This window comes from Neofelis nebulosa, chromosome 5, assembly GCF_028018385.1.
Source record: "Neofelis nebulosa isolate mNeoNeb1 chromosome 5, mNeoNeb1.pri, whole genome shotgun sequence".
NCBI classification, from domain to species: domain Eukaryota; kingdom Metazoa; phylum Chordata; class Mammalia; order Carnivora; family Felidae; genus Neofelis; species Neofelis nebulosa.
The window spans coordinates 145312855-145337623 of NC_080786.1; the positions used below are offsets into that span (position 1 = coordinate 145312855).

Consider the following 24769-nt stretch of genomic DNA (forward strand, 5'->3'; position numbering starts at 1 on the left):
TATTTATTTTGAGAGAGAGAGAGAGAGCATGAGCAGGGAAGGGGCAGAGAGAAAGAAGGAGAGAAAGAATCCTAAGCAGGCTCTGCACTGTCTGCACAGAGCCCGACCTGAGGCTCAATCTTACGAACTATGAGATCGTGACCTGAGCTGATATCAAGAGTCTGATGCTTAACCAACTGAGCTACCCAGGTGCCCCACATATCACTTTTTATTCAGTCCTCAGTTGACCGATCCTACATCTTAAAGTAATTTTATTTTGTTTTGCTTCGCTTCTATCAAAGATACATTAATGATCTCCTTTCTGAATCTTTGTATATTTGAAAATCACTTACTAATATCTTGATGTATGGGACAATATTGAAGGAGGGAGTAAATTCTTGGCTTAGCAACTCTTTTCCTCAACATATTGTAATCAGTGTTCTACTTCCTTCTGGTATCCCAGCTGTGGAAGAGACATTGAAGAACAGAAATTGTTTTTGTTCTCTTCAGATGACATTTCTTCCGCCCAGTCCCATGTAGAAATCTCGGTTTATACGTGAAGTTTATTAGTTCCCACCAGTTATGCCTTGTTACTACCACTTTTCCTTCATTTTGGTGGGCACCTGCAGTGCTTATTATCAATAGATTTTATTTCTTTGGCTTACTGAAGTTTCATTTACTTTGAATACTTTTCTTTCTTATTTTGAATTGTTTTCTTTAGAAATACCACTTCAGGGGTGCCTGGGTGGCTCAGTCGGTAGAGCGTCCGACTTTGGCTCAGGTCACGATCTCACGGTCTGTGGGTTCGAGCCCCGAGTCGGGCTCTGTGCTGACAGCTCAGAGCCTGGAGCCTGCTTCAAACCCTGTGTCTCCCTCTCTCTCTGCCCCTCCCCCACTCTCACTTTGTCTCACTCTGTCTCTCAAAAATAAATAAATGTAAAAAAGAAAAGAAAAGAAAAGAAAAGAAATACCACTTCAGTTGATCTTGGAAAGCATCATCTCCTGGATAACATTTAATTGGACAGGTATCATCTTCTGACCACTTTCCTCCCCATGGCTTTTTATTTTGGATTCCATATATTTTTCCATGGCTGGCCTCTGTCACTGACATGGTTTTACTCCATATTAGTTATGTTTTTTACTAAGTTCATAGTTCTTTTAAAGATCTTTATTGATATTATTTCTTCCCTCTCTTTCCTGTCTCTGCCACTATCTTTTCTTATCTCAATATAGTAACAGTTAATCTTTTATTGAGTTAGTGTTCCTAAGATGTTTTAAAGTGTTAAGCAGTACACTTTGTTTTCTAGTATAAATCTTCAGAAATATTACTTCATGTACCTTTCCAGTAAGACATTCATCACCTTTGTTTTCACAAAATATTGACCCCAGTCCCATGCTGCTGTGTGCTTTTTAATCTCTTCAGAGAAAATTCATTCAAGGCTGTTATCTTTCATAAAGTCCCTGTTGTTTACCTGACGATATTCAAACACTTTTCACCTTCCTGTTTGGTTTGGAGGCTGCAATTCCACCACCATCTTGCACTGAATACTTTTCCTTTCTTTCAGTGCTTTGAAGTATTTCCAAATACACTAAAGACATATGTGGAAAAGTCTAGTGGTATTACGTGCAAAAGTTGAATTTTTAAATTAATGGAGAAACTCAGGAACCTTGTCAGAAACCACAAGCATATAAATATCTGGTCGAGGCAATTTGGTAGACCTCTGAGGGCAAATAACTCAAGTGATATCGCCACTGCAATCCTGCTCCCTCATCACACCAAATGTGTATGAGCTATTATCTCTTATCACAAAGGCTGCCAACATAAAATTCACAGCACAACAAATGAGAAGATCCACTGTTTCCCCTTGCAAGACCTACTGAGCATAGAGGTGCATGCATGCTGATTTTTAAGTGTCAAGAATTAAACAAAACTTGGGTTTGAAATGTTTGAAAATCAAAGTTTAATTTGACATAAACCAAATAAGCAATACCACAGTAGCTTGGGTTTATAAAAAAGAACACAAAGATTATAGCAAATAACTTAGATCTGATACATATTTTAAAATAGATTTCCTGGGGCACCTCGGTGGCTCCATCTGTTAAGCATCCAACTTCAGCTCAGGTCACGATCTCACAGTTTGTAAGTTCGAGCCCCGTGTCAGACTGTGCTGACAGCTCAGAGCCTGGAGCCTGCTTCTAGATTTGGTGTGTGTCTCTCTCTCTGCCCCTCATTCTCTCTCTCTCAAAAATAAATAAACATTTTTAAAAAATTTTAAAAATAAAAAAAATAAAACAGACTTCCTATGGCAAAGAAAGCTGGTTTAAGAAACTCATGCTAAGCTTCTGTTCCTAGAATATACTCGAGATCACAATGACACAGCAGAATCAACAAATATGAGAATTTTTTTCCTGAATGCATGAATTTTTATGTCTTCTAAAAATGAAATATGGACTCTAAGAACTGAAATCTTTTTGTTGATAAGCAAGTACTTAACATCAAAATATTTAGAAGTGACTTGCAAACTTGTATTGAGAGGAAAAGCATTTAAATACGAGGCCAAGGAAAGAAAGTGTATCTTAGAAGATCATGTCAACATATACAAAGTGTGTTGAAAGTCACAATATAGGAGAAAGATAAATGGCACCTTTGGTCACTGGTTGGTCTGTAGTCATAGCAACCAGACCTGTAGACACAGCAAGAGCAGGCTCCTTCCCACAGTCTTTTTTTTTTTTTTTTTTTAACGTTTATTTATTTTTGAGACAGAGAGAGACAGAGCATGAATGGGGGAGGGTCAGAGAGAGAGGGATACACAGAATCTGAAACAGGTTCCAGGTTCTGAGCTGTTAGCACAGAGCCCGACGCGGGGCTCGAACTCAAGGACCGACTGAGCCACCCAGGTGCCCCTCCTTCCCACAGTCTTAACAGGAGCTCAGGGGTGGAAGCATGAATGCATTCATTCCCCACCCCACCCCCTTCCAGCAACAGGTGTAGAAACTTTATTTGTATTCGTCAAGGGCAATGGGTAAATGGGAAATCTCTGTCCCTTTCCATCAATTTTATTATGGATTCTACAACTTTCCTTAAAAAATTTAAGTCTTAATTAAAATAAATGCACTTTGTTATCTACCTGATACAAATAATATTTTGGTAGTCTGATTTTTAAATCTTCTGGCTATGATGGAATTTGAATACCTGTTAATACATTTAGACGTTTATATTTTCCCTACATGCAATGTCTACTCATTTCCTCTGCCTAATTTTCTATTGGGTTTGTAGGCTTTTTGAATAATATTAAGACATTAACATTCATCTGTTATCTTCCGTTTTGCTCATCTATCTTTTTGTTCATAGCTTCTAGCTGTCTGCTCTTGGCAAAGGTATCCATTTTCTAAAAATGATATATGTATTCTCTTTGATTTTCTATTTTGCAGGGCTTTGTTGTGTTTTGTTATTTTTGTGTTTAGTCTTTAATCCTTGCAGAATATTTTTTAGGTAGTGTAACTGTAATTGAAGATGCACATTTATTGTTTTCTAGATGGATAGCCTGCTATGTGGGCTCTACTGTTAAATAATTTTTTACTGTTTTGTACGATAAACTTTATCACATATTACATATTAAAATGTACTTTTTATTTCTAAATTCCTTATTATATCTCTTTCTTCTATTTCCTATTCTTAAACCAAAATCATATTCTTCTTAATTTTTTTCTTGTTAAGTATTAGGGATATATTTTATGTACATTTAGAATAATCGTATTCAATGCAGAATCCGCTAGACATCTTAACTTAAATATTAATTTGGAAGATTTACATTTTATGATGTCTTCCCATTGAAGTTGAAATCCACATTTACATTTTTTCAGACTCTTTTCTTTAATAAGATATTCTATTATAGTGTCCTGCAAATAGGATTTTTCATCTTTCTTATTTTTTTCTGAGAATTTTATAGTTATGCTATATTATAAAAATTATTTTCACCATTTTATAAATCTAGTCAATTAGAAAATTGTTTTCAGTGTATTTTTCAGTGTCCATATATCTCACAAAATTCAGATTAATTTTCATACTTTTTGACTTTAGTATCTTGTGTTTAATCTGTACACAAGAATATAATCATCAAAAAGATCATCTTTCCCCAATGTTTTTGCCTGTTATTTTCTTCTTTCTCTATAACTGATGAGGATCATGATAGCTGCCAACTCTGTCTACTCCCTCATTTTAACTGAAATTGTTTTATTATTTGGCTGCTGTAGATAAAATACTTTTCATTGCTGTTGTTAAATCGCCTTACTATATTTAAATGGTTTTCCTAGTCGGCATTTTATTTCAAGTATTTTTTGGTAAGAATTATTTGATTATTTCAAAGACTTTATCTTGTTTAAGTATACAATCAGCACCAATACCCATAGCTTCTATGTCATTTGAACTATCTGGCTCTTGAGAAAGGGTGGGATATGAAAATTTCCGGAAAACAGCCCCATGCTCTTAAAAACCTCTGTGCTTTGATCAAGGGTATCTGCACTTTGTTTGCCACATAATACTAATTGCAAAAAAAATTCTGCATTTCCACCGCAGAAATATACTCATCTCACAGCATGTCCTCAATGACAACTTTTCATGATAAAATATGCAATTGTGTTTTAATGTCTAATTACATTGTTTTAAATCCCTGTTGCATTTCATCTCTTAGAGTGAATTTAACTTTCTGACTACTAGTGCTCATTCTCATGTCTTCAAAAGACCCCAAGTAGTAATTTTCTGACATTTTCAAATCCTTGTTTGTCAGCCTTTGCCACAATGTTTAAATTGCCAATATTTAAGAAACATGTGTTTTTCTATTTTAGAACCCTTTTTCCCCTTAGTTATGATCACTTCCCTTTCCCCCATCGCAAGATTGCAAAAAAAAAAAAAAAAAAAAAAATCGTTTTCCAAAAATTGGTTGTTCTGTTTTCAGAACTTGTCTTCCTAGAAAATTTTAATTCAAAATTGAAGCTAAATATGTTAAAGTGTAACATTTTTTATTAATACAAAATCTTTCTGGGTGCTTTATATTCCCCTTATGTATGGTCATGTCACCTACAGAAACAGTCACTAAGTATCATCCTATCTTCTCATTACGGAATACATGCTACTTCCTATACCTGAAATGGAATCAAGTTTTGATGGCCACCAGCCTTTGCCTCTTTTAAGAACTGGATTATATTACTCATCTCCAGGTTAATTCACAAATCTATATAATGTGGAAAACCTTTTGAAATCAGGGAGACCCAGATCGGAATCCTGGCTCCACCATTTATAACCTTAAGAAATGTCTTTTTTGTTTGTTTGTTTTTTCTTAAGAGAGAGAGAGCATGAGCAAGGAAGAGGGCAAAGGGAGAGAAAGAGAATTTTAAGCAGGCTCCACACTCAGCCTGAAGTCCTACATGGGGCTCGATCCCACGACCCTGGGATCATGACCTGAGCCAAAATCAAGAGTCAGACGTTCAAACAACTGAGCCACTCGAGCACCCCAGAAATGTTCTTAAGCTAATTGATCGTCAAGTGAATACATGTCTGATAGTATGTACCCCATGTATTTGTTCAATCTCTATTAATTGAACTTTAATGAAGAAAACACATACAACCAAATCCTGAGAAAACTGATTATCCTAATGCAAAACCAACTATACTGTGATTGAAGCATTATACAACAAATTGTTTCTCAGAATACTATAGTAATTCAATAAACATGGGGTAACATATATTCAATTCAGTAATTATGAAAGCCAACACTTATACCTATAAAACTTCTGGCTTGAAAACATTTTATGGTTTCAATATGTAAAACAATTGAGATCCTTATTTCAATTTTGGTATCACCAAAAACATTAACATCACAGGAAAACAGGTTATGTTGAGACTGTGACTGTCTTTTAATATATTCAGAATTTAAAATCTTGCAGCTGGGGAGTTAAGTGAATAAAAATGTTAATTATAAAATATCTATCACTAATTACGGAATATGTCTCAGAGGGTTGTGTGAATAAATGTATCAATTAATCTTTTAAAGATTTGATTACTGCTTTCTCTTTGCAACTTCCCATAGAGCAAAGAAATTCATTCTAACAAGTTTTTTATAATGGTTTATGTTGCGTGAATTGCCTTTGAAAATATTAAGTCTGAATCACCCCCACAATATTGGGAACATATTTTATCCACATTTTCATACAAAGAAATTGATTTTTAAGGAGAAATTACATTACTAGACCAAAGAAACAAAGCTAATAAGTAACAAAGTGCTATGTCATTCTGCATACTTACCGCTCGCAGATGATCAGTTCATCTGTCTTTGAATAGTTACAGTAATGATGTCTGTTTCTCAAGGCAACTGAACTGTTGTGACCCACATCATATCTCATAATCTCTCAGCAATCCACAATGAGTAGTTCTCGATATCCCTTCAAGAACTAGACTATTCATCATCATATTAATCCCTGACCACCGTCATGAATTCTTTTGCAAATGCTTTACTGAATCTGGTCTCTCTCTTTTCCCTGCTCTGGGGATCATCTGTACAAATTCACAGAAATCTGGAAATACTGACTCAAAGTGAAGGCTTCAAAGTGTACCTCAAATCAAAACGCTTCTTCCTGTTTCTGCTACAGAGTGGGGCATTATTTTTTTCTGGCTTTCCTGACCATATCATCCTCATTCAGGCTGCCTGAACCTCACTCTAATTTATTCTTTACTTATAGAATCACTAAATTTCAAAGTAGAAGTGAATGGAATGAATCAATTAATCTCATGTTCTGAATGCACAGCTTTGCTCACTTCTGCAATAAGAGGAGATCCAAACTCTTGAACAACTTCTGGGTAGGGATGCCTAGAAGTCTACCAATCACAGGGTACCTAGGTGGCTCAGTTGGTTGAGCGTGCGACTTGGTTTTGGCTGGGGTCATGAGTTCAAGCCCCACATTGGGCTCTATGCTGACAATGTGAAGCCTGCTTGGGATTTTCTCTCTCTCTCTTTCTCTCTCTCCCTCCCCCTCCCCCCTCTCAAAATAAATAAATAAACTTAAAAAAAAACCATTCCTCTAGCCATTAAAAACATTTCTTGTGAGGTCTATTTGTCTTTAAATTCTACCCATTGGCTCTACTTCTCTTTAGTAGAAACATGTACAATAAACCTAATTTTCTGCCATTACGATAAAAAGGCTTCTGAAATATACAGAGAGATATAAGTGAAGAGAGAACATCATAGAGAATCACAGACAGACTCTTACACATAAAAACAATATACAATAAAGATGTACCACCAGTCATTGACAAAGGATGGACTGTTTAACAGGTCATATTGGAGAAAATGGCTCAACACAGTGAAAAATAAAGCTGAAGCACAACATATAAAGATAGACTCCATGTGAATTAATTATCTAAAAGGAAAATGCAAAACTTGAAAGTAATAAAATGTGGAACATCTTTGACATAAAGGTAAAATAGGTCTTCTTAAATAAAGCTTCAAAATCACAAACCATAGAGTTAAAAATTTGTGTTCAGTTATGCACACTATGAACAAAGACAAATGACACTTTAGAATAGGCAATGAACTCCAACAAATCAATAAGAAAAAGACAGAAACCCCATTGAAAAAAATGGGCAAAGGATATGGAAGAAACAAACAAAGTTTGACACGTATTTGAAGTAATACAAAATATTCAAAGTTTTTAGTAATCAAAGAAATATAAATTAAAACAAGATGATATCACTTTCATTTATCAAATAAGTAAACATTAGAAGGTTAGATAATACCAAGTTTTAGCATAGATTTGAAAACATAAAAACTATAATTTTAGGGTTTTGAACTGGTGTGGACATTCTAAAAAGTAACCTGTTTTTTTCACTGCAAAGGCAACTGTCCACAAAACAAAGGCAACCCTCTGAATGGAAGAAGATACCTGCAAATAATATACCCAGTAAGGGGTTGATATCCAAAATACATAAAGAACACTACAACTCAACAAAAACAACAACAAAAAAAGTCTGATTAAAAAGTGTGTAGCACTGGATGTTGTATGAAAACCAATTTGACAATAAGTTTCATATTAAAAAAATAAAAATAAAATAAAACTAAGCAAATGCCAAAAAAATAAAAATAAAAATAAAAGAAATTAAAAAAAAAAAAGAAAGGAGTAGAGGACCTAAATAGACATTTTTCCAAAGAAAATGCACAGATGGCCAACAGACACATGAGAAGATGCTCGATATCACTAATTATCAGGGAAATGCAAATCAAAACTACAATGAGCTATCACCTCACACCTGTTAGAATGGCTAAAATCAAAAAGATCAGAAATGACAGATGTCGGCAAGGATATGCAGAAAAAGGAACCCTCATGCACCAGTGGTGGAAATGTAAATTGGTACAGCCACTGCGGAAAATGGCATGGAGTTTCCTCTAAAAAGTAAAAATAGAAGTTCCATATGACCAATCACTCCACTATTGGGTATTTACCCCCAAAAATGAAAACACTAACTAGTAAAGATATATGCACCCCTTGCTTATTGTAGCATTATTTATAATGGCCAAGACATAGAAGTATCCATTAATAGACAAATGGATAAGGAAAATGTGGAATCCATTTTAGATAGATAGATGATAGATAGAGGTAGATAGAAATAGATAAATGGAGATTTGTGTTTATAGCAGTTTGAGTTTGGACAGGGCACAACACAAGTTTGTCTTCTAGTTATAGAGGGTTAAGTTTATACTCCTCTGTTTATAACATGTTATTTGTCCACACTGGGCTCTTTTCTTTCTTTCTTTTTTTTAAACCTATTTATTCTCTGTTATTTTTCTTTTATTTTCATTCTCACTCTCATCCCTCATTTGCTGCCAGCCTGTATTTTATGTGCAACCATTTCATTTTATATAATACATTTTAAACTTATATAAATGACATACCTTTTTCTTTTTCCTTTCTTTTCCTTTTGCCTTTCCTTTTGCCTTTCCTTTCTTTTCCTTTCCTCAGATTGTGCCATTTGAGACAACACGGGTGGATCTCGAGGGTATGGCGCTCAGTGAAATAAGTCCGACTGAGAAAGACAAATACATGATTCCACTCATAAATGGATCTAAAAAATGAATAAACAAAAAGAAGAAGAATCAGAGCTACCAATATGGAGAACAAACTGATGGTTGCCAGAGGGGTTGGGCAAAATGGGTGAAGACGAAAGAGAGATATAGGCTCCAGTTACGGAAGGAGTAAGTCCCAGGAATAAAAGGCACAGCATGAGGAACACAGTCAATCATATTGTGATAGCAAAGTAATGGGACAGATGGTAGCTACATTTGTGGTGAACAAAGCATAATGTTTAAACGTGTCAAATCACTAAGCCGTACCCCTGAAAGTAATAAACATTGTGTGTCGACTCTACTCAAATTTTTAAAAAAGTAACCTAGCCATACACATACCACCTGCCCCGGCAATTCAGATCCTGGGTTGATTCTCATAAAATCCCACAAAGGAACACGTGTTTACTGATGCAATGTTATGGTAAAGGGGACCTGAGGGCAGTTGTGTGAATCACCGAGATATTGAATGAGAAAAATCGTGTACATGCACTACGTAGATCTTGTATATACATGGTACACAGAGTACCAGGCAGCAATAGAAATAACATTCTAAATGTACACACAACAGTAGAGATGGATCTGTCAACACAAATCATGCTGAGTGAAGGGAAAGGAAAGGAAAGGAAAGGAAAGGAAAGGAAAGGAAAGGAAAGGAAAGGAAAGGAAAGGAAAGGAAAAAGGAAAGGAAAAAAGGAAAGGAAAAAGGAAAGGAAAAAGGAAAGGAAAGGAAAGGAAAGGAAAAAGGAAAGGAAAGGAAAGGAAAGGAAAGGAAAGGAAAGGAAAGGAAAGGAAAGGAAAAGGAAAGGAAAGGAAAAAGGAAAGGAAAGGAAAGGAAAGGAAAGGAAAGGAAAGGAAAGGAAAGGAAAGGAAAGGAAAAGAAAGGAAAGGAAAGGAAAAAGGAAAGGAAAAAGGAAAGGAAAGGAAAGGAAAGGAAAGGAAAGGAAAGGAAAGGAAAGGAAAGGAAAGGAAAGGAAAGGAAAGGAAAGGAAAGGAAAGGAAAGGAAAGGAAAGGAAGGGAAAGGAAAGGAAGGGAAAGGAAGGGAAAGGAAAGGAAAGGAAAAAGACATGTCATTTATATAAACTTAAAATATATAATATAAAATGAAATGGTTGCATATAAAATACAAGCTGGCAGCAAATGAGGGATGAGAGTGAGAGTGAAAATAAAAGAAAAATAACAGAGAATAAATAGGTTTAAAAAAACAAGAAGGAAAGAAAAGAGCCCGGTGTGGACAAATAACATGATATAAACAGAGGAATATAAACTTAACCCGTTATAACTCGAAGACAAGCTTTCATTGTGCCCCTGCACAAACTCAAATCACTATAAACACAAATACCCATTTATCTGATTTTTTGCTTTCCCCGTCTTTTGTCCTTTTCCACTGATATTCAAGACCTATGGGGTTTTGGCACACACTGTTGGCTGACAGGCAGAACCTCTGTCAACAATTTCTTTTTCCTTACCCACCTTCAGCTGAGAGTGGCCACATGACACAGTAATGGTCCGTAGAGGTGTAAGCAAACGTCTTTTTATCTGGGAAGTGTTCCTCTCCCCCCCCCCCCAAAAAAAAATTTCTTTTTTTAAAATTTTTTTAATGTTTTTTTTTTTTTTATTATTTTTGAAAGAGTGAGAGACAGAGCACAAGCTGGGGAGGGGCAGAAAGAGAAAGGAGACACAGAATCCGAAGCAGGCTCCAGGCTCTGAGCTGTCAGCACAGAGCCAAATGCAGGGCTCAAACACACAAGCCATGAGATCATGACCTGAATTAAAGTTGGACACTTAACCGAGTGAGCCACACAGGCACCCCAAAGACAACATTTCTTTAAAAAGTCAATGCTGCTCACCTTTTGTCCTTCCTGCCTTTTCCTGAATGGAATACGAACATGACACTGGGCATTTACGGAATCCACTTATGGTTTTAGGGGTTTTTTTTTTTAATTTTTTTTAATGTTTTTATTTATTTTTGTGACAGAGAGAGACAGAGCATGAGCAGGGGAGCGGCAGAGAGAGAGAGGGAGACACAGAATCAGAAGCAGGCTCCAGGCTCTGAGCTGTCAGCACAGAGCCCGATGTGGGGCTCGAACCCACGGACTGTGACATCATGACCTGAGCTGAAGTCGGACGCTTAACTGACTCAGCCACCCAGGAGCCCCTTGGGGTTTTTTTTTTAAGTTTATTTATTTTGAGAGGAAGAGACTGCAAGGGGAGGGGCAGAGAGAGCGGGAGAGAGGAAATACCATGCAGGCTCCATGCTGTCAGTGCAGAACCTGACTCAGGGCTCCATCCAATGAACCATGAGATCACGACCTGAGCTGAAACCAAAAGTTGGATACTCTGGGCGCCTGGGTGGCTCAGTCGGTTAAGCGTCCGACTTCACCTCAGGTCACGATCTCGCGCTCCGTGAGTTCGAGCCCCGCGTCGGGCTCTGGGCTGATGGCTCAGAGCCTGGAGCCTGCTTCCGATTCTGTGTCTCCCTCTCTCTCTGCCCCTCCCCCGTTCATGCTCTGTCTCTCTCTGTCCCAAAAATAAATAAACGTCAAAAAAAAAAACAAACAAACAAAAAATAATAATAATAAAAAAGTTGGATACTCAACCCACTGAGCCACCCAGGGTCCTCCAATCAATAAACACACTTATCCAAAGTTGTGGTCTCCCATATTTCTAGGAGGACACAAACCTTGAAACCAATGATGGCTGTGATATAAAGAAAACCAGACTTCTCAGTAAATAAAAATATTTTATTAAGAAATTACTATTTTTGCTCCATTTTAGTATATTCCAGTTGGATAATCCTCCTGTGCTTGTACAAATAGCCACAGTACAGAGACAAATATATAAGAATTTATGATTGAAAAGTGATCAGAATAAGATCTTCTCTCTTCAGTGATGTGATGAAACTACTTGGTCTCCATCACCTGCAAAGAGCTTCTTCGAAGTGTAGGCAGGTTCTTGACAGACAATAATAATTCTTTGCTTTGCAATGAAGTTCATGGATGGGGAGATTTCCAATTGGACTTGGACTTGTAGCGATCGTTTCAAAGGGGCAGTACAAGAATATCATCTGTAGCAAAATGGTTAGTAGCCACAGCCATAGCCGCAGCCATAGCGGGAGCTGAACCCACAGCCGTATCCGCCTTTGGAGCCATATCCACAGCCAGAGCCAGAGCCACAGCCATATCCGCAGCCATAGCGGGAGCTGTATCCACAGCCATATCCGCCTTTAGAACCATATCCTCGGCCAGAGCCATAGCCACAGCCAGAGCCACATCCAGAGCCACAGCCAGAGCCACATCCAGAGCCACAGCCAGAGCCACAGCCAGAGCCACAGCCAGAGCCATAGCCGCAGCCATAGCGGGAGCCATAGCCACATCCATATCCACAGCCACAGCCAGAGCCACAGCCGCCACAGGAGTTTCCGTAGTAGTTACAACACATGGTGTTGGGAGGTGAGTTTTCAGTTGAGGTGTAGGAGGATATTCTGAAGTCTGGATACCACCTCCTCTTCCAGGACCTTTATATACTCCCAGGGATGTATGGCTCATACCTCACATGGGCTCTGCTCTCTCATTTTACAACTATTTGCCTAATATTAGCTCACCCTGTGTACAACAAGTTTATTTAAACGCCCTAATTTACTTGCTAAACTAGGAATTTTCTAAGGCTTTAAAACCAAATAAAGATACATTTCCTAAGCACCCCAAACATATAAGACCATAATTTTCACTTCTATAATTGCATTTCATGACCATGACATATCACATCACCAAAATATGTTTGACCTATAAATATAAGTTTGGTTGGGTTTTTTTTGTTGTTGTTCTTTCAATACCTCAGAAATCATCCACAAAACACAAAGTTCTACTCACTACTATTAATAGCCTCTGTACCATCATCATCATCATCTTCATCGCCATAATCATCATCATAGCATCTTGGTGTCTTTTTTACCCTTTCTTAGTATTTTGTTTTTTCCATCATAATCACTCTGAAGCACTTCTCATGGATTTTGCGCAAGCAATTAAATATTTCAACACGTTATAGCCTCGCCTGGAAACATTCTTATTCTCTCTGGAGGAGTGCGAGTCTATCCCAACCTTTTCCAGTCAGGTTATTACATTCTCTTCCTTTTTTTTTTTTTTTTTGTATTGTATTTTGTTGTTGTTGTTGTTTGTTCTTTTGTTGTTGTGGTGGTGGTGGTGGTTAAAATCCTGATGAGTACATTATTTAATATTTATTATTTAAACAGAGAGCAAACTTTTCCAAGGGTTTCAATTTAGAGCAAGAAAAATGCCTTGGTTCAACAACTTCTTTGTTAAAGTCCATTTCTTTAAAAAAAAAGTGTTTATTTATTTTGAGAGAAAGAGACAGACAGCAGGGGAGGGGCAAAGAGAGAGGGAGAGAGAGAATCTCAAGCAGGCTCTGCACTATTAGTGAGGAGCCCAACACAGGGTTTGATCTCACAAACTGTGAGATCATGACCTGAGCTAAAATCAAGAGTCAGACACAACCGTCTGAGCCACCCAGACACCCCTAACGTCCAGTTCTTAAACATAAGTCTGTTCATAAGTTTTCTCACACTGCTCCCATCTTTGTACTATCTATCCATACTTCCCACTAACATGTAGCCACTCAATAATTAATTCTTCCAGGCTCTGCAATATTTTTTGATTTTCTTCTCACCTGTCTTCTCTGACAAACAATATTTTAATTATGATATTTACCTGTACTGCTTTTGTTGGATGCCTTTCATCATGGCATTAATAATAGTGACCTTTCCATGGTATTTATTATTCATCCTTACTTTTAATTTGATATCCTCTTTTACCACCATTTCCCTTATGCATGGGCTTCTGGTCCAGGACCTCTCTCTCATTAACAATCTTTCCTTGCTTTTCCCTAAGTTTTGGGCTTCTTGTGGCTACTTTATCCTACATCTTTGCTTTTCACCTTATACACTATTAAATCTTATCTGCTGCCACTGATTTGACCACTGTAAACACACAGATGACTCCTAAAACTAAAGACCTCTATATCAGTCTGATTCTAATCAGGAGACAGAAACCACATAGTAGGATAAACAGAAATTTTAATGTGAAACAAAATTATTAAACCATGATAAAAGAGTAGCTATACGATATGAGGAAATTCTATATGGTACCCTAAGAATGTGAGAGACTACTCAAAAAATTTAAAAAAAAAACTTGAAAAGATTAGTTCAGCCCACTAGAAAGCAGAGAAGTTCACCGGTTTGGCCAGACCAGGGTAGTTCCGCAGTCATTGACCAAGCAGGAGACAACTCTTTCTGGAACGCAGATGGAAAACAAGCAACCGATGGTGTGGGCGTGTAGAGGGCCTGGGAAGCTCTGGGATACAGGCAGACGGGGGATGGGGAATTCCTGTAGAGGGAATCTGGGTGTCTTTGAGGGCAGGAGGTCAACAGGGATTCGTGGAGGAGAAGTCTTCAAGGTACAGGTTTCCATACAGAGGGGAGCCAATAAAGATTCTTGTCAGTCTGAGGCTCCGGCATCACTGAGGATCCCTCACATCCTCAACTCTTGACTGAGTAGAGCTTCCCCAGATGTCTTCACATCCACACTACCGAACACCCTCCCCTTCCCTCCAGTGCTGCACCCAAAAAATTCAGAACCACTTCCTCGTGCAATGTCCCAACACCCCCCGCTACTGAGAAAGCTTCATACCATGCTCACAGCAAAGAAAAAAAAATGCCTAAAGGAATCCCATGTATTATCACAGAGCATCTACTGAAGGGGAGTTTGAAGCTGAGAGGCAGTAAATTGATGACTGGTACATGTCTCCCCCAAGTTTCAGAGGCTCTGTAATAGAAATAGCTTTCCATGGCAAACAGATCGATTCCCTTTCCGGCTGAGCCACTTGCTAACAATTTGACCAGGGAAAATGTCCTCAGATTTGTGAGCCTCCGTTTTTATAACCTCTAAATTGGAACAAAAATAACTACATGTATTTAAAATTTTGTCAAAATGTCTGTAGAAAATATATAGGAGATACAAAGAGTATAGCACAGATCCTGATGTATAGTGGAGACTCAATACATTCTACTTTTCCTTTCCCCCTTTCTTTGATCCACATACAAGGATTCCCAAATAACAGCAGCTTTTCAAATACCTACATTTACTTATACCGATATATTTATTGTACTAAAATTTTAAGATGTTGTGTAATGTTGCTCTGGTTTCAAGTGCATCTGTGTTAATTAATGTTTTCCACAATAACTTTTCAAAAGTGACCCAACTCCCTCAGAAAACAAACTACCATGCAATTGGCCTCAGTGCATCTTGTTGGGTGCATTTTAAATCATATTTTTATAAACATGTAGTATCAAACCATACATCACAGGGCTTGGCTTCATAGCATATTTTGAAGATCAGTGATCATAAACATCTATTGAGGTTACAGTCCCCTCCCTTGGGAATAGGCCTATGTATTTAATAGGGAGAAAGTAAATTTCTGCGCTCCCAGAGTTCCAGAGTTTACTATGGAAGAGTAAAGTCAGGTGCTGCTTGGCGGTGTGACCATACTGCAGCTGAATGTTTCAAGAGTGATGAGTAATGTGTCGTTGTACGGGGGCTCCTCCTGATTCACGAGATTATACTCTAAAAGTTCTATGAGAATCACACTGACAGCAAATATACTTTTTCCCTCTTTCCCCTCTTCCTGCTTAGATGTCAATTGAATCTGAGTCAAAATGTGATTTGGTCCAGCTCCTCCCACACGACTAGGCAGTATTCGCTACTGTAAAATGCTTTATTGGCTGAAAACATTCCTTTTCCAGTTGTCTGTATGTGAGCCGTGAAACCATTTGGTGAAACTATCAGATTGTGAATTTAAAATGTCATTTAACAGAGACTGACACTCAGAAGGGTTCAGTGCCAAATTAAAATTGCATTTCCATGTTTGCTTGATGTGACATATAATCTGTACTATTGTATTACATAATAATATAATAGGGAGATACAAGTAACCTCTCTTTTAATATTTTCAGTGTTGGGGAACTCTCAATTTATTGTTTCAAACAATCTCATTTTATTGTGAAATCTCTTTTTGTTAGTAGTTTCTATATGATTCAAATCTCTCAGAATCCTCCATGGAAAATTCCTAGTGTAACTTAAGATCCTTGCAAATGCCATATTTCTTTTCCCTACTCCTCCCTAGTATTTTCCCCCATGAAGTCTGTAATGCAGGCTTTGGTTAATATGGAATATTTCTATCTTACTTTGTCTAGTTTTTTTTCATGTTTATTTTTTTCTTTTTATTTTATGTATTTTTTTTATTTTAAATTCCAGTATAGTTAACATATAGTGTTATATTAGTTTCAGGTTTGCAAAATAGGGATTCAACAATATCAGACATCCTCCAGTGCTCATCACAAGTGTACTCCTAAACCCCCATCACCTATCTAACCCACCCCACGACCCACCTCCCATCTGGTAACCATCAGTGTATTCTCTATAGTTAAGAGTTTGTGTCTTGGTTTCTCTCTCTCTCTCTTTTCTTTTTCTAATTTGTTTTGTTTCTTAACTGTCTCTGCACAGTCAAGGAAACCATTGACAAAACTAAGAGGCAACCTACTAAATGGGAGAAGATATTTGCAAATGACATAGCCATTTAAGTGTTAGTACCCAAAGTATATAACGAACCTATGCAACTCAACACCCAAAAAGTAAATAATCCAATTAGAAATGGGCAGAAGACATGAACAAACATTTCTCCAAAGAAGGCATCCAAATGGCCAACAGTCACATGAAAAGATATTCAACAACACTCAGCACCAAGGAAATGCAAATCAAAATCACAATGAGATATCACCTCACACCTGTCAAAATGGATAAAATCAAAAATACAAGAAACAACAAGGGTTGGTAAGAATGTGGAGGAAAAGGAACCCTCTTGCATTGTTGTTGGGAATGCAAACCGGTGCAGACTTGTCTAGGTTTAAGCTTCTGCTGATACTACAGCCTTACTTTGCTAATATGGTTACTATTGCCATATTACCTCAGCCTCATGCCTTGTCTCCTTCCTATAGGATAAGGTAATAAAATATATTCATTATCTCTGGCCATCTTCCAAATCTATAAAAAGTTTTTCATTTCACTTCTCTCCTATCATTGTTAAGAACATTACCACTTTTTTCAGTGACTCTGATTCTATGCCTTGCAGGCATTGTTTACATTATAGGATCAACACTTTTTAAAAATTAGAATAGGATGAGATGTTAAGAGTCAGCTGAATAACCTCTCTGACACCAAAATCCATTTTTGCCTGTTATGTTTTAAAACTGTCACATATTAAGATGTTAGCCTCCTTTTAATTCCATACATGTTCATCTAATTCTGGTTCCTGGAGCCAGGAAACCAATATTAATCTCTCTTCCATGTAACAAATATTTTAAAATATGGGAAGAAAATGGTGGTGTCAACACAAAGTGCTATGAGGTCCACACTTGTAAGTACCCCCTCTCATAGCCTCTTCCTCCCTTCCCCCCGTCTCCAAGCTGCCCTTACAAATTTCCAAGTCCAGACCAGAGACTATACCCCCTTCAATTATTCCAACATGCTCCAAACAAGATACCTTTCTTCCATTCTTCCATAGTCCAATCCACACACGCGCAAACATGGAAATGGTGTGAATTTGTGTTTAGTATTGATATGAAAGATGGAAAAAAGACAGAAAGGAAAGACGTTGCAAAGACAAGAACAAATGGCTGGATAAACCAATAAGTATCTTAAAACAAAATCCAAGCAAATCTTAACACCTTATAACACAAGGCTTTGCGTGACCTGGCCTCTGCTCACCTCTCCAGTCTAGATGGTTTCTGCTCTCCTGTCCCCAGACCTTACAGTCCCTAAGCATACTAACCTCCCATCTGCTGAGAGCTTTGCGCCTGTTCTCCCTCCTGCCTCCAACATTCTTCCCCTTATTCTAGCATCTATCCATTTGCCAAATATCAGCCTACTTGTCACTTCTTCAGACTTTTAACCTGATCTTCCTATCTGAAACAGCACCATATTATTTTTTTAACTGGACTTCACATTTTATTTTATATTTTTCTAAGGTGGCTCCACGCCCAGCGTGGGGCTGGAACTCACCACCTCAAGGTCAAGAGTCACATGCCTACCAACTGAGCCAGCCAGACACCCCTGGACTTTACATTTTAGAGCAATTTTATGTTAACAGCAAAATCAAGCAGAAGGTTCAGCTCACACAGTGGTTGCCCAACCTTCCAGGGAAGCCACAAATACTAACGTCGGTGATGAATCTGGCCCAAAGTATTCAATAACTTTCAGGAACAAGTGAAATTTCTGTATTGAAAAAATATACTTTTATCCCACATATGGAGTTTTTATGCTCATGGACAATACAAAACCATAGAATAGGATAACCAAGAATTTACATTTTGAACATAACCAGAATCAAATCTTCTGTCTTCATGTAACATTATGGAAACATTCATAATTCCTCAATAACAGGTTCTCTGAAGTAAACACAGGTGGTATCCAATTCTTACTTGCATGTAGAGATAATAAAATGAAGCATCTTTTAGGGAAAAATGTTAATCTTGAAATATTCTTCAGAGGCATACAATATTCTAGATATTCTAGGACGATGTTCTAGCAGCAAGAAAAACAGCATTTTCTGTAGCAAAATGGTCAGCAGGTACAGCAGCCACTTCCATAGCCACAGCCATATCTGGAACCATAGCCACAGCCACAGCCAGAGCCATATCCACAACCATATCCACAGCCATAGCCACAGCCACAGCCAGAGCCATATCCACAACCATATCCACAGCCATAGCCACAGCCACAGCCAGAGCCATATCCACAACCATATCCACAGCCATAGCCACAGCCACAGCCAGAGCCATATCCACAACCATATCCACAGCCATAGCCACAGCCATATCTGGAACCATATCCACAGCCAGAGCCATATCCATAGCCACAACCAGAGCCATATCCACAGCCACAGCCAGAGCCATATCCACAGCCCCTGTAAGAGTTTCCATAATAGTTGTAACACATGGTGGCAGAGGGTGAGGTTTCTGTTGAGGGAAAGAGTGCTTCCAAAGTTTGAATGTCACCTACTACCCTGGAACCTTTATATACTGACAAGGAAGGGCCAGGGCATGTAATGAATTTTGTGATTCATGCAATAAATATTTATTTAATATCTAGCATGTATAAGTCACTCCTGTCAGTTGATAATGAGAGGACTTGATCTTTTCACAGCTATAGCATCTATCTTAAATGAAACAATTATTATAGACTCCAGTTTTATTGGGAAACCATGTTTGTTTTTTGTCCCCCCAGAATTGTCTTGAGCCAATTACAAATCTGTCGAGAAAGTTTCCATCAATTATCCAATCATCTGAGCACATGATTCCAACGATATATGTAACAAGGCTCTGTGGAGGGTAGCAAAGTTTAGGTTTGGAAATATGACTATTAAAATAAGCTTGACTAATTACATTGACTAGCTTACTAAATACTACATAGGGGATTTCATTGGAACTTAATGCTGCCCAATTCAGAACCTCAACATTCTATGTTGTAGAGTTCCTATGAATCCAAATACCCATGCATATGATATTCTGATAATTTTACCCCAAGAGCCATTCCTCAATAAATTTTTATCAACTCCAGGTATTCATTTAGTTCAAACAGAACAACACACACACATACAAATACCCTTTAAAGACTGTTGAGGCTCACCTGGGTAGCTCAGTTGGTTAAGCATCCAAGTCAGCAACTTCAGCTCAGGTCATGATCTCATGGCTCGTGAGCTCATGCCCCATGTCAGGCTCTGTGCTAACAGCTCAGAGCCTGCAACCTGCTTCAGATTCTGTGTCTCCTCTCTCTGTCCCTCCCCCACTCATGTTCTCTCTCTCTCTCTCTCTCTCTCTCTCTCTCTCTCCCTCTCAAAAATAAGTAAACTTTAAAAAAATGTTAAAAAAAGACTTGAAATTTTTGCAAATCACAAAATTTCCTTCAGACATTTTAATCTATGTGACCCCAATAAAATTGTGAAAGAGGTAGATAACTTGTAATATGGAAATTGGAGTACAAAGAGGTTTAGGAACCTTACCGAAAGCTCCACAGTTAATACATTACAAAGATCAAGTGTCTGTTCTTCGTTTCATTACATCAAGTGTCCCTTTCTACTCATTAGAGGCTTAAACACTTATTGTTTCTTATGGTGACCCATTTCGCTGTGAAATTACTGTTATAAAATCGCCACACGCTTTCAAGTCTCATTATTCCCAGTGTCACTTTGGGTCCTAGGTAAAATTTATTTCAGTGTTGTGTTCACAAGCCAGTCTCCTCAAGTATGTCTGAGAGCGCCTCTCAACCTTTCTTTCACTTTCTCTCTATAGCGGTCTACTCTTAATACCTACTGGTATGACTGTCTCCTAATCTCTGTTGATATACAGAAATGCTATAGAGGTCACCCAAGTCAACCACACCTCTTACCAGATAATTTAGAGAACAGTAGAGAAAGCCTGTTGTAAATTATCACACACACACATACATGTGAGTGCCCACGCAAATAGCACCTCAGGACAATATACACTTATTCTTACCAGTCTAAGTGGATCAGAAGTCTAAGCACAGCCTACCTAGGATCTCTGTTCGGGTTTCATGATATTACACTCAAAGTATCAGCCAGGACATCTGAAAAATCTCTTTCTGTGAAACTTGAGTTTCCAGATTTAGCCAGTATGCCCCAAATATTGCATGAAACATACTAAAGAGTTATCTGGTTTTCATCTAAAATTCAGATTTATTCATCTTGAGTTTTATCTTCTAACCCCAAACATAACATAATCACAGGAATGCTATCCCATCATCTTTGCAAAGGTAAAAGGCAAGTTACAAGACCTGCTCACACTGAAGAGGAGGGAAGCATACAAGGATGCATGTCATTAGAGGTCACCTTTGAATTCAGCCTACTGACACCTGTGAATTTATTCCTTAAGTCCAACTAGTGATTACATTTCCTCCAGCTTTGATGATATCTATTGCAATAAGGCTCTAGGCTATAGACCTTTCCTGAAACGTATTACATCTTTTTTCCCCTGTTCAGAGGCTATTTCCCTTTATGATGGACCAACTTCTATTCATCTTTCATATTTCAGCTAGAAGTTTCTCTCTCTTTCAGAAATATGCCTGACTCTTCTTTGTTTATTCTTTGTCTTGGCCTCTCTTCTGTTTTATCCTTCTGTATTTTTCAAACACCTTTGTTATAATTATACTATAGCAATATTCTGATCTTTGTAGCTTGTAGGGTTTTGTGTATGTGTCTTTTCCACACTTTTAGAAAGTGGGGCAAAAATATTTTAATTCTCTGTCCATAGAACATAATGAAATGTCCCTTATTAGGTACTCAACAAATGTGTGATGATTAAGACTACTCATTCCTCTAATTTATAAGAAGTGATCTATTTCTTCCAAGGAGAATAATCTATCATCATCCTCTTGTGTCCTTCTTTTTCCCAAGCCTGCAATTTCTTTCAAGATTCAAGGAATACTGGGACGCCTGGGTGGCTCAGTCAGTTGAGCATCTGACTCTTGGATTTGGCTCAAGTCATGATCTCATGGTTCAGTGAGTTCAAGCTCTGCATTAGGCTCTGCATGGACAGCGTGGAGCCTACCGGGGATCCTCTCTCTCTCTCCCTGTCTCTCTTACCTTCCCCACTCCCACTGTCTCTGTCTCTCTCAAAATAAATAAATAAACTTTAAAAAAAAAGATTCAAGGAATATTAAGAACACTGAATTTATTTAACCATGGGTGAATTTTGACTCCAGTTCTAACAGTCTTTCTGCCTCCCAAATGAAAATAGGATCTCTCAATCCAAAACATATTACATCTGGCTTCTCCCCCTAGATTTGGCAACATAAAAGTTTGTGGTCCTGTATTTTCCTGGTATTAGCGTCACCATTATCACAATCAGGTCTCAAAGCTCAAATCCATTTCTAACCTATAGCATCCTACAATAGAACAGGAAATGGATATGTAACACTGGTTAATTCTACCTCTCCCCCAAAATAACCCTAGTAATAGGGTTTTAGATCTATCCCGTGATAGAGCACCTAATGAGGGAATCACTCTTGTTTCAGATGGTGTCACATTGAAAGATCTCTTGTGTTGAGAAATTTGTATGTTATGATCACCCATTCACCCCACCCTGATTAGTGTCTCTGGAAAGACACGGAACACATCTGTAACGTTAGTCTTATTGATTTTGCTATACCAGTCTTTCAGATATATAACTGCATATACTACCCTGAATTCCGTACCATTCTATGTGCAAAGAAAAAATACATACTTTTTAGATATTACCTTCTCTAGGATTTTCTCCCATCTTCTTCACTGATGATGTTTAAGATCTTATAGGTTCTACCTTCACAAAGTCCCTGATGCTCATCTGTTCCCTTTCATTACCTATACTACCATCTAAACTCAGGTTCATTTAACCAGTCCCCAGGTCATTTCTGTACCTAATTATTGAGCCTTCTTTCCCTCCCCTTACAGCCCATTTTTTTCACCAGCATCATTTTCCCAAAGCAGATTTTCTTTTTTTTTTTTTTAATTTTTTTTTCAACGTTTTTTATTTATTTTTGGGACAGAGAGAGACAGAGCATGAACGGGGGAGGGGCAGAGAGAGAGGGAGACACAGAATCGGAAACAGGCTCCAGGCTCCGAGCCATCAGGCCAGAGCCTGACGCGGGGCTCGAACTCACGGACCGCGAGATCGTGACCTGGCTGAAGTCGGACGCTTAACCGACTGCGCCCCCCAGGCGCCCCCCAAAGCAGATTTTCGAGGTGTGTGTGTGTGTGTGTGTTGACTACATGAGTGTGGTTAACACGGAAAGAGTGAAATGGATAGCTCCAGGATCATGAAACACAAATGCTTAAAAACAAACCTTTGAGTAAAATGAAGTAAGAACACATGACTCAGCCAAGAAGGTTCAATATTTTAGGGATGAAATACAAGATATGTAATATTCAGTATGTCATGGATACTGACCAGTCATAACGGAAGCCGGACATACATAACCGGAACAAAGAGTTTAGCATGAGCCCTGTCAATCTCTGAGGAGGTCACAGAAATAATACACAAAAATATGTCAATGACATGTATGACAGAAAAGATACACAAACTTGGGAGGAGCAGTAAAACGTGTTTTATTTGGAAATCATCACAATAGAGAAACATAGAATAAGAAGATAACAAGTTTAACCTTGGACAATGGCAAAAATGAGGTCTTCCTTCCAAAAACAGAATAACTCAGACCCCCTCAATTACAATGAAGACTTTCAAGAAGACAGTCAATTTACTGCAGACTCTGACTACTCTCTTCATTCAGATCTGGTGTGATTATGGAACACTGGCTTGGAATAATCGTCTTAGAGAAAAAGATGTATTTCAGTTATGTTCTAGCAGCAAGATGAATAACATCTTCTGTAGGAAAATGGTCTGCATCCACAGCAGGCAGAGCCATAGCCAGACTTGTATCCACAGCCATATCCACAGCCACTGCCAGAGCCGTATCCACAGCCATAACCACAGCCATATCCAGAACCACAGCCACAGCCATAGCCACAGCCATGGCCACAGCTACCACATGAGTTTCTATAGTAGTTGCAACACATGGTGGCAAGAAATGGAGCTTCAGTAGTTCTTTAGAAGAGCAGATGGAGGTTTCTGGAGTCTGAATGTCATGTCTTGCCCTGAGACCTTTATATACTACTAGAAAAGGGCGGAGCACACAACACAGACTTTGTAGCCACATTACCACAGCAATTTCATTTTTAAAAAGCTCATCATTTTAAGGACAACAACTTTTTTCAGGTAGTTATGGCCAGGATTTGGCCCTAACTAGTCACGAGAATTATAGGAAAACAGACGTAACCCTCGTATTATAGGTCTGTGGAATGTTAACAAACCTAATTTAGATTTTCACTCCAGGGGGCACTAGCCCTCCTGCAATTCCAGATAAACATACATGGGCACTGAGAGACGCTCCAGCATCTCCTCTCAGGTTCAACAGGAAAGCATCGTGGCTGGAAGTGAGAGGCAAACAGCAGGAGTATTAGGTGACACATTTTCCAGTTATATCTACAAGAAAGTGGAGGGAACCCAGGTAGAATGGCTACTACAGTGTGGCTGGAGCAAGAGACAGGTGAGGAAATCTAAATTAGTATAAATCAGGGATCTGATGCAAAATATCAAAATAAAAACCACCATTATTTTATCCAATATAATATAATCCACTCTATTTAAGACATTTTTCAGTATGACATATATTTTTAAATGTTTATTACTTATTTTTGAGAGAGAGAGAGACAGAGTGTGAGCAAGGGAGGGGCAAAGAGAGAGGGAGACACAGAATCCAAAGCAGGCTCCAGGCTCCAAGCTATCAGCACAGAGACCAATATGGGGCTTAAACTCATGGACCACTAGATCATGACCTGAGCCGAAGTCAGGCATTTAACCAACTGAGCCACCCAGGTGCCCCAATATGACATATTGTTTTGAAATATCTGCCACTTGCATTGCCAAAATTTTATCTTCCCCACATTCTACTGATTCATTAAAACACAGCTTAGACTATACCCTGTATAGGAAGCA

The 24769-nt window shown here is 38.2% G+C and overlaps 2 protein-coding genes across 3 annotated transcripts; both read right to left on the reverse strand.

Moving 5' to 3' along the window:
• Nucleotides 1-11832: 11832 nt before the first annotated feature.
• Nucleotides 11833-16499, reverse strand: LOC131512764 (keratin-associated protein 21-1-like). Its single transcript, XM_058731848.1, has one exon. It carries the CDS (start codon nt 12529-12531, stop codon nt 12172-12174), a length of 360 nt encoding a protein of 119 aa, XP_058587831.1. The 5' UTR covers nt 12532-16499; the 3' UTR covers nt 11833-12171.
• An 879-nt stretch (nt 16500-17378) lies between these two features.
• LOC131512763 (keratin-associated protein 21-1-like) lies at nt 17379-23790 on the reverse strand. Of its 2 annotated transcripts, XM_058731847.1 has the most exons (2): nt 23651-23790; nt 17379-18885 (listed from the first exon to the last, which is right to left on the reverse strand). In XM_058731847.1, exons 1-2 carry the CDS (start codon nt 23788-23790, stop codon nt 18783-18785), a joined length of 243 nt encoding a protein of 80 aa, XP_058587830.1. In that variant the 3' UTR covers nt 17379-18782. The 2 variants fall into 2 exon arrangements, with proteins under 2 accessions (XP_058587830.1, XP_058587829.1); XM_058731846.1 differs by lacking the exon at nt 23651-23790 and having other exon boundaries at nt 17379-19161.
• Between the last annotated feature and the right edge of the window lie 979 nt (nt 23791-24769).